Genomic DNA, 13,608 nt, shown 5'->3' on the forward strand with positions numbered 1-13,608 from the left:
GACTTGGGCTCACCATAGGATCAACAACACCTCTTGTAAAAGACCTTCTTGATCAAACAAGCTCACCAGTGTGTAAAGCCGGTAGCTTTGAAGGACTTGCCTTCGGCTTTGGTGCTTTTTTTGTAGGCCTGTGTGGTGGCAAATGGAGCATCTTTGGGGCTGGTTGTGGTGGTGGGTATTGCCATTTAGCCCCTGTTGTTTGCCGCTCCCAGTGCATTGATGGCTTCTCCATCCAACAAACAAACACCCAAATTCTGTCTCTCTCTGGATGGTTTTGAAAATAAAGCTGTGCCCTTTGCTAAGTGATAACTGGAGCTCGACTTAACTGCCTTAATTATATTTGATTTTGGAAATTTAACAACTTCTCGACAATTGGGTATTCGATTTTAGTTAAAGAGACTGATAGCTGAAGGAATTACATTCTAAAACCAAAGTCCACAATCCTCAACAACAAACAACAAAGGAGACACAATGATAGCTCACAATTATTTATATAGAGAACTCGGATCCTATCTAAAGCAAAAATGAGGCCGAAACTCATTTCCAAAATGATCTTAAAAAAACCACATCTCAAGCCCGAAAGAGACACTGACAGTTCCGTTTATTGACAATGCAGCCAGCAGCGATATTGTAAACGACTCATTCACTCTTACCGTTTTGCTGGGCAGAGACGAAATTGCAAATGACTTCCATTGCCAGCTGATGAGCAGTCTTGTTCTGCAGCTTTACAAGCTCTTCCATGGCTTCGTATGTCTCTTTGTCGGCTAAAGGCTTTAGGTTATACCTTGCCGCTGATTGCACTGGACCTTCCCATTTGTCCACCAGCTCCTTAAGTTTTTCAAATCCCTGAGGGAGAGATCATCATGCTCATCAGTTTCCTAGGCCATGAATTTCATTTGATTGCAGAGGATGTTTTAAAGGAACGGGGATATCGATTAATGAGCAAAGAGAATAATAATACTACCATGCGGGTTGTGAAGTCGCCAAATGATTCTTTGGGTTGTCTTTTTTGTTTCCAGTAGTAGAACAAGGGCTCAAAAACTTTTTCAAGATCCTGAACTTTGACTTTGTTCATAAAAGTCCTTGCTAATTGAGTTTGATTAGGTGTTCCTCCAAGCCAAATCTGATTTTATAACAAAAAAACAAGATTACCCAGTTGTCCTACTAATTATTACCACAGTAAGGTATCATGCCAGATAATCAAACTACCTGATAGCTGTTCGGGCCATCATCAACCAGTCCGAGCTCAGCCATGTACTGTCTAGCACAACTGTTGGGGCAGCCAGTTACCATAATCACCACCGATTCACTGTACTCGAGTCCAACCTGAAATTAGGCAGTGCTGATCTATTTATGATATTCAGATAATTGATATGGAGGAGAATTTGCACAACTAACTAGACTAAGAAAATTCATAAACACAAATAGCATGTCGATGTACAGAACATCTTGAAAAGGATCAAGGATAAGTTAAATTTCAGCTTGGAAGAAGGTAACATTTTTCAGCCAATGATATTCATTCAAACTTCAGTTTTAGGCCAGTCTTCTTGTTGGGGATAAGGGGCTCATTTAAATTGAACATGATATTTGGTAAATACACGACATACTGTTATGACCCAAGAGAATCGGAGAAGAAGAGAATCGAAGAAATAGAAATAGATATTAAGAGAAGAAGATTTAGAGAAGAAATAGAGGTTGAAGAAGAGAACAATTTCATTCAATTTTCAGATAATTTCCTCCTGGTTCACTACACGTTTTATTTGTTAACATTGTACCAATTCTAACCAATTTACCAGCTGGCAGTACAGCTGTCTAACAGAATTGTTTTTCCTGCAGGTGCTGCTGGCATGATTCCTTCCCATGATTTGGTCCATCAGGTAAGTGACTAAGCCCTTCTAATTTTGTATTCCCAATTACCCTAATTTTCTCAATTGAAATCCCTAACGCTACTTTCAATTCCCCCAATTCTCCCCCGCCTTCTCCGACTGTTTCTATATCTCTACTACTCATGACAATACCCCCTCCATGAAAGGATCCTTGTCCCCAAGGATAAAAAACTAGGAATTGTGCTTTAGGCACAATATAGTTTACCCTAGTGACGTTTTCCATCCTTAAGTTCGTCCATTGCACATGATTGTGCTTCTTCTCCATATGTTTGTCGAGCACTATAGTCGGGTGGACCTTCAACTTTCCTTCTTGTCCAAACTGGGAAGGATCCAATGAGGTAACGCTTTGATCTCCCATTTTTTCTTCAACAAACTGCTATGAGTTACTAGTTGCACCCTCGAGAACTCGGGTAATAATTTATACGCTACAAACCCCATGCATTGCAAAACGGTGTAGGGACCATAGAACCTTGCTGCCAGCTTTAATCCCTTTCGAATAGCAAGTGAGGTTTGATGGTAAGACTGGAACTTCAGGTAAATTCTGTCCCCGACCTTTAGATCTCCGTCTGTCCATTTTGTATTCGCATAAAGCTTCATCCTTCCTTGAGTCTTCTGAAGTTGTTGTTTTAATACCTGATTCTTGCTTTCTCTAGTGTCTAGCATTTTCTGTACTGATTGAACAATAAACTGTCTACCATTTTCCTTACTCACAGTTGCAACAATCAACACTGTTATTTTAAATTCCCATAATATTTTCATGCTATTGGTAGCCACTTCCGAGTTGCAACCTTCATATGCGCAACTAGTTAGAATTGTGCTAGGGAATCTAGTCTCAACATGCTCTTTAACTTTTACTTGATCTTTGCTGCCTTTAGTGTTTGCTTCCCCTCCTTTTATGACATTCCCCCTTCCTTCAGATGATCCTTGTCCCCAAGGATCAAACACTTTCTGCTTTACACATATTTGCATCGCATTTTGTTTCCTAAGAAGGTCTAATACGAAATATATAGTCATTTTGGCACAAGATGCCACATTTCCAGTAACACCACTAGGAATTTGAATAACTTTTATCCCATACTTTGTATCAACATTGCTGTTATCGTATTCAACGGAATCAATTATCACAAAATCCTTCTTTTGTGGTTTTATTGATTCATGAAACAATTGTTTGACATCAAAAGAACATTGCTCAATCTTTGTAGGGGCCTTATGCCTTTGTCCGAAAACATAAATTGCATCTGATGTTGGACTGTTAGCGGCAGTTTTATCAACCTCAACATTCCCAAACAATTCTTCAAAATCCCAAACTCTTGAACTTGTGAAAAAGACACTGTTCCAAGATAAATTCTTGTGAAGATCATACTTAGGCTCAAAGCCATCAGTCTTTGTTCCTTTTTCATGTTACTTTAATTCTTCTTTCGAAGCTGTAATTAACCTTAAGACATAAGCACTAAATTTTTGTGGTGCTAAAAGATAGGTGATCATGTTCTTACCAAACTTCAGTATAGTGGCACTAGAGATTCTTAGCTTACCACCTTCAGCCACATTAAATGTACCCATCAAAGTGAGATGAAGAGAATCAAGAATTATAACGTTAAGAAAGCCACTCCAAATGGTTACAGATAATGTACCCAGATTCCCATCAACTAACTCCAAAGGAGGCCTCAAATTTTCAAAATAGGTAATTAAAGATAATACGTCAAGTAGACCAGTAACAAAGACTCTCCCACTATAATGAACAACAATCCTTCTTTCAGCTATCAAATCTATCTCGTCAGTTCTAATATGAAATTCTAGGCAAAACATACTTTCATACAAAAACAGAATTACCGTTGTATGAAGACTTTGATAGCCATTAACCTTTGATGTTGCTATGTAATCTTTCATAGCTCGAGGAACAAGAGTCCAGTTGCTATAGATTAATACAAGAACATAGTAGCAAATCTGCTGTGGACTACAAAAAGATAGGTTGATGCTGTCCATATCATAAACACTGAGATTGCTCCATATACCCAACTTCAATAGAGTAGAAAGAATAAGGTGCAACCTTTTATTCACACTCCAATTCTTAGCTAAATAAATTATACTCCTTCCCATCAACAAAAGCCGAAACACAAAAGGATCAAAAGTTTCAACATGTTCATTGATATCCCTAAACATCTTAGAACAAATTTCTCTAAACGCGGATGAAATTAGATAGTTGAAATTATTTGAGTTACCCACAAAAAAATCAACTATGAAGGGCGTAAAAGTAGCAATTCGAACTGATGTAGGGAAACCTGGCTTCTCAAACCGTGGAACAACTCTTAATGGTTTCCCATGGCATTCACGCTGCAGGAACTCAAGAACATCAGAAGAGGCAGTTGCAATTGAAATGGCATATGCTCCAAAGTTGTTTGCCGGAAACTCTGCCATGATACTAATTGTATCCAAAACAGCACCATTTTCTTCTGTTATAGGAAGATCAAAACCAAACAACGGTCGTTTTCCACTTGGTTCAGATATTATCCATTCCAGCTTTTGTTCTTCAGACCACTCACGGTTGGAACCAATTTCCAAGTGTTGGGTATTAGTGATGGAAGGCATTTTATCAAACACTTGACACCCATCATTTATGCCTTCGATTGCCACAGGTAACGACTCCGTTTCAGGGCTGTTTTGGTCTTGCTCCACCGTTTTTCCTGTCAATACTCTTAGGATCTGTTCGAAATAACCCTTATTCTTTGCAATCTTTGTCTCCAGGTACTGCTGATCTTGCTTCACCAGCTTTGATAAGTCGTTAATCTGGTTTTGAATTATAGAAAGAGCAGAGGATTCAACCATTGCTTTGCCAGGAGTTGTGACTCTGATACCAATTTGTTATGACCCAAGAGAATCGGAGAAGAAAAGAATCGAAGAAATAGAAATAGATATTAAGAGAAGAAGATTTAGAGAAGAAATAGAGGTTGAAGAAGAGAACAATTTCATTCAATTTTCAGATAATTTCCTCCTGGTTCAGTACACGTTTTATTTGTTAACATTGTACCAATTCTAACCAATTTACCAGCTGGCAGTACAACTGTCTAACAGAATTGTTTTTCCTGCAGGTGCTGCTGGCATGATTCCTTCCCATGATTTGGTCCATCAGGTAAGTGACTAAGCCCTTCTAATTTTGTATTCCCAATTACCCTAGTTTTCTCAATTGAAATCCCTAACCCTACTTTTAATTCCCCCAATTCTCCCCCGCCTTTTCCGACTGTTTCTATCTCTACTACTCATGACACATACCTTTTCGAATACAGCTCTGACTTGCTTGAGGATATCAGGTTATTGCCAAAGGGCAAAGTGGGAAAGCTGGGCAAACCATAGCAGTTAAGTTCAGGGGATCCACATATTTAGGATGCTGTTTCATGGCAAGAACCAGTCAGCTGATCGTTTAATTCGACAAACGAATGATGACAAAACGAAGGAGAGTAAGGCAAACAAGCTTGGTGGGATTCTAAGCAACAGTGTAAAGCCGTAATGGTTTGCGTGATCCCATACTAGCGGTCTTGTCTAGCTACTAATGTGCCATTAAATTATGGAACTCCTAAGTGAACTACAAATGCCGGCAGCCGATTTCTTCATCGATCGATTTTATTATCTCTTTACAATTTGAGATACTTTGTCATATTTGCAACCAACCCAATCTCAATGGACAAGGAAAATATCCTAAACCATTTGATTAAGATGTTCAACTTTAAAACTTTAGCAAGTAATGAAAATCTCACCAGCAGACCAGCTTGAGCAAGAACCATGGTAATAGGACGCCTCCACGCACTACGAATATCACACAAAATGAGGTTTTGGTTTGGGGTGATTCACACATTTAAATTATACTTTTCTATTACTTCCCTCAGTGTCTTTTTCATTTTTCCTCCGATACGACCATTATCTACATGGAACCCGGAAAACAAAGCACCATCTCCCTGTCAGAAGAGAAGATACAGAGAAGGTCATATGCACGGTATTAAAGCTAAGGATGACATTATAAATGAAAACAATTATGGCATCATGAATGATATCTCCAGATTAAAAACACAAACCTGCTCATGGAATCCCAAGTAACTCTTAAATTCCTATTCAGGCAACTCATGGAAAGGCTCAAATTTCTTTCCATAATATTGCTTGACAACGCTTCTAAACTTTTCAATCCCCCAAGAGCTGATCAAATATTTCATTCTACTATATCTACGGTCATCTCTTCTTCCATAATCACGTTGTGTGGCAACAATGGCTTTAATGGCATACAAAATGTCCGCCTTTGGCACGTGACCGAGTTAGGGATGGCAACTCAACCCGAATCCGACGGGTTTCGACCCGACCCGATCGGGTTTTTTTAAAAAAAAAATCGGGTTCGGGTCGGGTTTAGGGTAAAAAAAAATCCGACCCGACCCGACTCGAAAAATATATATAATTTTATCTTATATATTTAGGGATAATTACAATAATATCCCTCCATATATAATTTTTTTCAATTAAGTCATTGTTTTCATTGAATTAATTTTCTTTTTTTATTTCGGGTCGGGTCGGGTTTCTAAGTCATATATTCGGGTCGGGTCGGGTGAAACATTAATTTTGTCGGGTCGGGTCGGGTCACGGGTGGAGAACCCTTTCTTCTCGGGTCGGGTCGGGTGGCCCAAAAACCCGACCAGACCCGACCCATTGCCATCCCTAGACCGAGTGGTTCTCCCAATTGTGGGAAAGTGGTCTCCATCCTATGGGTTCTTCCCATGCCACCGCCAACCTGCAATAACAATTATGAGAAATGGATGCTTTTCGGTAACAAAAGTGTGCAAGATAAAAGGGAAAGGTACAATTTCTTTGATCCTACAGTAGTCTTACATATATGTTGAAACCCTGAGGCTCCCCATTTTCATCTGAAACAACCACGACACCGATATCATTTGTAAGAATATCCACTGAGTTATCAGTTGGCACAGTCACAGCAATCTTAAGCTTCCTTGGCAAGAACTGCGTCCCGTATATAGGCTCAGGAGAATCGGGGAAATTCGTTCCATGAGAATTATCATTCCTAGCATTCACGACTTTTGGAGGCTCCGATGTCATGAATTTCTCCCCATCCACCCATACATCATAGTAAAAACCCGACTGAGGAGTTAACAATGCAGCAATATTGTCAGCAGTTTCTTGTGCAAAATGATATTCTTTCATCATTAGTGGCGCTGTGGGAGCAAGCACATTCCTATTTAGTTCCCCGCAGGCACCAAGGGCCGAACCCATGTTTCTAATAATGGTGCTCATTACAGTCTTGAGGTCCTTTAAAACACCATGGAGCTGAAAGGCCTGCCTTGTCGTCAAACGCAAAGTTCAGATACCGAATTGATCAGCAAGATCGTCCATAGTCAAGTAGAGCTGGTTCGGGACTTTGCCACCAGGGTTTTTAGTCCGAAGCATGAACGAAAAAGACCTTGTACCACGCACATCTCTGTTATACTGTTGATAGCTTGTTTCAGGCTTCACTGGCTGCAAAGGGAGTCAACAATAAAAGAAACGATTCAGCATAAAAATTTGTACATTTAGAGGAAAAGAATATTCTCATTTCGCAGAGGAAAATGTGTCATTTTACTAGAAAGCAGTCTCAATTGACCATTTGACACTAGCAATTCTCAGAAAGCAATAACGAATCAAATGTAATTAAAAAATATTCTTTTTTGGTGAAAGAAATGAACAAGCTGAGAGAAAAGAAAGTGAAAAGGCGTACAAGTTGCAAAAAGGTACAAGATTTTCTCAGACTTTCTTGGATTCCAAACAACAATCAACATAAAACGAAATTAAATTACACAGACAAAACAAAACAAAACAGACCGTGGATACAGCTCTGATGGAAGTAGGACTACAGAAAGGAGTGGGAAACACGCGGATATTCCTCTTGAAAGCTATGGAGTGTGAAGATTTCAACCCAGTGAAGCTCTAGACTCGAATCCTCGGATCCGCCGGTATGACGGTACCCGTCGGAGTTCCAAACGAGGTCGTCATTAGCTTGAAAGAAAAAGCCAAAACTATAACGTTTGAATTTGGTTTCCTTTAGAAAAAGAAAAGTTGAGTTCAAAATGAAGAAGAAAAGGGTGGAGCGACAATGGCGAAGGAGAAAGCAGAGGATTTGAAGCTTTGATAAGGAAGTGGAGCATGTTTGTGTGAAGTGCGATAAACAGCTTAAAATAAGAATTCAAGAGCAAGTGTTTTGCACTTGGTTTTGCTAAGGTGCGCCCCTCACGTGCATGCCACGGGACTCATTTGATCGAATCTGGATTCTGGATTTCATTACATTTCTACGCGCTATGCGTTATGGGTCTTATTTAAGTAATTTATATGATTAATTATACCTCTAATGTAATCGGCAATCAATAGTATAATGAGACGAGAGATTAAATCATTAAATAAAATTAAAGGTTTAAATTTTTATGTTTTAGTATAAAATAAATTAAAGTTAAAAAAATATCCTCACCTTTGTCATATCTAATTAAATTAATCGATTAATAATTAAATAACGATAATTATATAAAAAAAATTATACCTCCAATGTGAATTTAATGCTACATTGAACTTGGACGGATTTACGTTTTACCCATCGTGAAGACAAGTAGGTAACAACTTAATTTTTTTTTTTTTTTGATATTAAGTAGGTAACAACTTAAAATGAGAGATCTGCGGCGGCTATTGGATATTTTATTATTATTTTTTATTAAAAGATATTTGTTGATGGACAACTGAAAAACAGGCAACGTCTTGGCCGTCAACTTGACAAATGATCAACGGCCTTACTCTTATATACCCTTTATCTTTATATTTATAAAAGTGATTTAAAAAAAAGCAACTTGTTATATCATAACTACGTCTTCCATGCTCATAAACACCAATCTACAAAACGAAACGTCCTTCAACTTAAAACGACAAATAAGTGTGCCATCTCCTTGTTATGAAACCTTTCCCACAAACCACTACCTTAACTACATACTATTGAGGTCTATTCAGCAGTATATGTACAGAAATGCAGGCAAGGGAAAATTGATAGAAGCACAGAAGACAAACAATGTCCTCTCTTCTCCCCTTCCGTCTAACAGAAGCCAAGAATGATTTGCCGCCTCAACACTGAAATTGCCATGATCGTGCTCGAGGACAAGTCTTGGAGTTTGACTGACCCTTCAGCTTTTGAAAGGGTGTCCTCCATTTACCGGATAGCAAGCGGCCTGATTAGAGGAGATGCTACTGCCTAGGTTCTGATAATGACTGCTGCCGTTCACATGGTGCGTGTCGTGCACATGGGACACTCTTGCCTCTTGCAGGGTGAGGGCGGAACTCCAGGTTTCGGCAGAATCGGTTTGCAATGGTTCGGAACTGGAGGAACTTGGAGACTGAGATAAGGCAGGACCTGAACCTGACCCTTTTGCTTCTCCCGTATCAGTATCGGCATCTGTTTTCTTCGCAAAACGTCCTCCACTACCTCTCGCCCTACGCAAAGCATGTTGGTGCCTAGATTCGTGAAGATAGGGCTGTAGGTTATAGGAAACGAGATATTACACAGATAGAGGTCAGATGACATACACCGCAAATTTTAACAATAAAATGGTACAAAATTCTCACAAAGTAGCTATTTGAACTCCAATAGGCAACATTTAAAATAATCTCTTGTTTAAACTGTCAATGATCACTAGTGTTGACAACTAAAAGAGTATGTGGTTTTTTATTTACCTTTCGGGATTTTAGAACCTTCTTCTCAAGTTCTGCTTTGGCACGGGCCTGCCTTCGCCTCAGAATTCCCTGGTATTGTTTAGCATTTACATAAACAGGCTCTTGTGCCGTTTCAATCGGCAAAGTCATTCTTGCATGAGGCATTCCAACAAATGGGGGATAACACTGGCCATAGCAAAAAATTGTCCATTAGAAGGTGCACCATTTCTGGAACATCGAGTATCAAAAGAAGGTTCTCAAATGAAGAATCTTACTGTAATAATGCTCTTGATTTAGAGGATTTTGTCATATTATAAAATGTAAACTAATAGAAGAAGATTATGTAACATAGTAAAATCATGCTTCAGTTGGATTTCCCTATTCCCTTGCATCCCATGTCAACAATCCCCCAAAACTCCACAAAGATAGGAAGAAAAAGAGGAGAAAGGAAAATCAATGGATGGAAATAAACCACTAACTGATCCAGAGTCCATATAAGGAAAAGAAATCCTTCCAATCTACTATGCAAAAACACGACAGACACTGTTCCTTAGGCAGCCATTTTTTCTTCTCGATGTTTCACCAACCATTTTTCCCTTTTGTACAGGGAAATTCAAATAAAATATCATGGACAGATGATGAACTAAATATTGAGAATTGGAAAGAACTAGAAATTCAAAATCATACCGGGTTTCCTCAATGAAATTTGATAGACTAGCCCTACATATACCATTCTTGGAAACACACATACATATACCATTTTTGCTCGGGCAAAGCACATTTTTTGCTTCTTGTGCCACAAATATATAAAAACCCTTGACAACAGTGAAGAGGACATGTGTACAAACATGCTGGAAAATAAGCAAAGTGCAAATCCTGCTGGATTCCTCTCCAACTCAAACCAAGGAAGAAAAGAACAGTCAAGTTCCTTTTTCCATCCAGAAAAAAAAATGATTATGCTTTGCATTCGAAAATGCAAGTTAGGCAGCAGAAATGTTTATTAAGTGGAATGGCATAATATATGCATTTGTTTAGTCATGACAAATCCATACTACAATCACCGGCTAAAACTGCAATCTATTTTGAAGCATCAGTGTAACCTTGATGTCTCAAGAGAATGATTTCATGCAAAAGATAAAAGCACTAACAGAAAAAGATCTACAAGCAGAAAAAATTGAAGATAAAATTAATAAGAGGAAAATGATGAAATCATAAAAGAAGAAAGCATCTATATTGGATCATAATCATATTGATAAACAGACTAAAGCTCCATACCAAAGGCTGATGTCCATAAGCTGCCATCATTCCTCCATAATGTGGATCCATATATGGATTTGATGCACATGCCTGCAAAGGATTGGAAGAAAACTAGGAATCCTTCAACGACAAGTTCTGAAACAACGAGATCCCTAATTGTATACTATGAATTGAACAGAAATCTTGGGCCAGAGGCACTTACAATTGAATGACCAACAAGCTCGAGAAGGGGAGGCTGCGTGAGGCCTTCGTCACGCATAGCGGGTACAGTAGATGCAACAAGATGCGAATTGTGATGTTCTTGTCTGCCATTTCCAACTGCGAATGAATAGAAGAAAATGATTGGGAACCCATCAACCACCAATCTCTTGTATGAAAAGAATAATCAGTAACAGACAGTAATACCAACATATTAGGCGACTAAAGCTCTATAGAGAGCATGGAAAATATTACTTCATAGCACATTTACTTGTACGGTTATACCAGTCAAGAGAGACCAAATGTCTTCTAGTATTCTGGAAAACTACAGCATATTTAAATGAACCGTTAGATCTTTCAGTTAAATACTTTAAACAAATTTGAAAAGAACTGAGGGTTTACATGAAACAGTAGTAAACACTAAACAGAACCTAAAACAATATATACTTTAAACCATCTATAGATCCATGTTCAATCTCGGAAGTCAAGAAATGATGAAGAGTATGACCCAAAAACAAACTTCGTTGAGACTTAGCCATTCATATTACTAACATCATTTTAGTAGTTATTTCCTAAAGATATTTACTAGAATAGTGATGTGAAGTACCAGCCCGAGAGGATGCAGTAGTTTGTCTTTCTTTATTAACACCATCCTCTTCATTTAGCCCACCGTTGGATAGTGAATGAACATCATTTGACTCTGAACCATTCGGGCATTCCATTGAAGATGAATTTAATGAGTTTACTCCTCTCACTCCCGTGGAGATGGAACCATAACCGATATTAGGTCACTTTAGTTCAGAATAAACTGCAGTTGGATGAACACCACGCACCTCAGGTTCTAATTGACTTCCATCTACAGAATTTGACTGCATTCTTCCATAAAAAGCTCAAATGATAGTCAATTTCTAATATACAAAGATGGAAATTTGTTCTTTGGGAATGCAAATTCTTCTTACTTACGTAATGGCACATGCGACTAACAGAACAAAACAAAACAAAGCAGAAAGAAAACATAAAAAAGGGAGAGAAATAATTTCCACATTCATCAGAAGAATAAAGCAAAGCTTATTTTAAAAAGAAATGAAAGCATAAAAAGCAATAACACAAAACTTTGACCGCATACGAATGCAAAACCCAGAAATGAAAAAAATTAATATATTCTGTGCCTATGTTAGTAAATTTAGATAACTAAGGGGAAGATATTAGTAAATTTCTATTTCGTTACTTGTTCTATGTTCAAAATTCGATGGACTGAGGAAACTATCCAAAAATACATCAAGGATTTGGCGTTTTATTACAAATAAAATAGAAGTTTCTCAACTACTGTTCTTCTGCACATTTTATCGGTAGCAAGTCTTTTTACTTTCGATGTTCTCCAAAATATCAATGTTTAGAACATTCTTTTTCTGTCTCGACAAAGTTCTTTCCTTGGTCTGCTCAAAGTTTAAACTTTGCACGCTTCACCAATTTTCTTTCCCTAAATTTCCAGAAATTCAAAAAATCTTATTCCTTGCCCTGCATGGAATCGAGGATTTGAATTTATTTGAAAGAAAATATCTTTTCTCGTATTGCCTCACAAATCCCAAAGTTTCTAACACTAGAGATCACATCAATTCATCGAAATCCACAATTAAAACCTCAAATTCCGTACCCCAAACACATAATTCTCACGCTCACGAAAGGGAAATTTTAAGCCAGGACAAAGACCTCCAAATTCTCAACACCCTAAACTAATTCCAATCCCACTTTAAAAATTACCCAAAAATGAAAAAGAAGAAACAACTGAAAACAATCAGAAATTAAGAAACCAAATAAGAAAAAGGAAATTGAAATTGAAAAGGACACTTACCCGTTTAACCGAGAAGAACAGAAACAAAAACCCTAAATTTCGGGGACTTTTCAAGAGAGAAAATCAAAATCGATAAGAGAGAGAGAGAGTCAATCTAGTTTCTGTGCATTTCTCAGTATAACACTAAAGAAGAGCTTCACCTATTTCTGTCCCCTTTCTAGAATTTATCTATTTATTGCGTACTTGAACTCTGAGAATTAAGCTTCTGATCGCGTCACCAACTGTTGGTATTCCAGGTTTTGTCGAGCTTTTACCGACACGTGGACCATTTCCTTATGTTCCACGTGGCCTTCTCTGTTGTTGTTACGACGAGTCCATTCAATCGCAATGTCATCCCGGTGTTGTAACAACTGTTTATAATCCTCTTCTCTACAACCAACTGTAGCAACCATTTGCTACTACTGCCAATTCCTTCCAAGCAAATAGTTGTAATATCTCTTTTAAATTTTCTCGGATATATTTTTATTCTTATTCTTTCTTCTATCAATTGTAAATTTCAATCCCTCAAAACTGTTAAACATCTTTTAAAAATTCTCAAAATCTTTGAAATTTACATGTCTTTTAAACCATTGATAACCTCTTAACACGACATTAATAAATTTATGTGATCTATCAAAACTAAATGTATTATTTACCGACATTAAAATTACTATTTAAGTTATCGTGCATTGCATAGAAAAATAAATTTTTCTCTCTTGAGTTCAC

General features: G+C 37.8%; 1 protein-coding gene and 1 pseudogene across 2 annotated transcripts; both read right to left on the reverse strand.

Annotated features, from left to right (window-relative positions):
• Positions 1-510: 510 nt before the first annotated feature.
• LOC120117527 lies at positions 511-8,382 on the reverse strand (annotated as a pseudogene).
• Positions 8,383-8,964: 582 nt separating this feature from the next.
• Positions 8,965-13,068, reverse strand: LOC120117500 (nuclear transcription factor Y subunit A-1-like). 2 transcript variants are annotated; one of them, XM_039137770.1, is made up of 7 exons: positions 12,904-13,067; positions 11,659-11,920; positions 11,056-11,171; positions 10,872-10,943; positions 9,618-9,782; positions 9,169-9,418; positions 8,969-9,104 (listed from the first exon to the last, which is right to left on the reverse strand). In XM_039137770.1, the coding sequence occupies exons 2-7, from the start codon at positions 11,771-11,773 to the stop codon at positions 9,097-9,099; spliced, it is 726 nt and encodes a 241-aa protein (XP_038993701.1). In that variant the 5' UTR covers positions 11,774-11,920; positions 12,904-13,067; the 3' UTR covers positions 8,969-9,096. The 2 variants fall into 2 exon arrangements, with proteins under 2 accessions (XP_038993700.1, XP_038993701.1); XM_039137769.1 differs by having other exon boundaries at positions 8,965-9,418; positions 12,904-13,068.
• Between the last annotated feature and the right edge of the window lie 540 nt (positions 13,069-13,608).

Source organism: Hibiscus syriacus, unplaced genomic scaffold (genome assembly GCF_006381635.1).
Source record: "Hibiscus syriacus cultivar Baekdansim isolate YM2019G1 unplaced genomic scaffold, ASM638163v2 tig00110320_pilon, whole genome shotgun sequence".
Taxonomy (NCBI): Eukaryota; Viridiplantae; Streptophyta; class Magnoliopsida; order Malvales; family Malvaceae; genus Hibiscus; species Hibiscus syriacus.

Bases quoted from the DNA above. Each gene is read 5' to 3' on its own strand.
- LOC120117500 (XM_039137769.1), bottom strand. From the start codon at position 11,773: ATGGAATGCCCGAATGGTTCAGAGTCAAATGATGTTCATTCACTATCC. The intron at 10,944-11,055 runs GTAAGTGCCTCT...AATCCTTTGCAG, and splicing joins AGCTTGTTGGTCATTCAATT to GCATGTGCATCAAATCCATA. The intron at 9,419-9,617 runs GTAAATAAAAAA...TATAACCTACAG, and splicing joins AGGTTCTAAAATCCCGAAAG to CCCTATCTTCACGAATCTAG.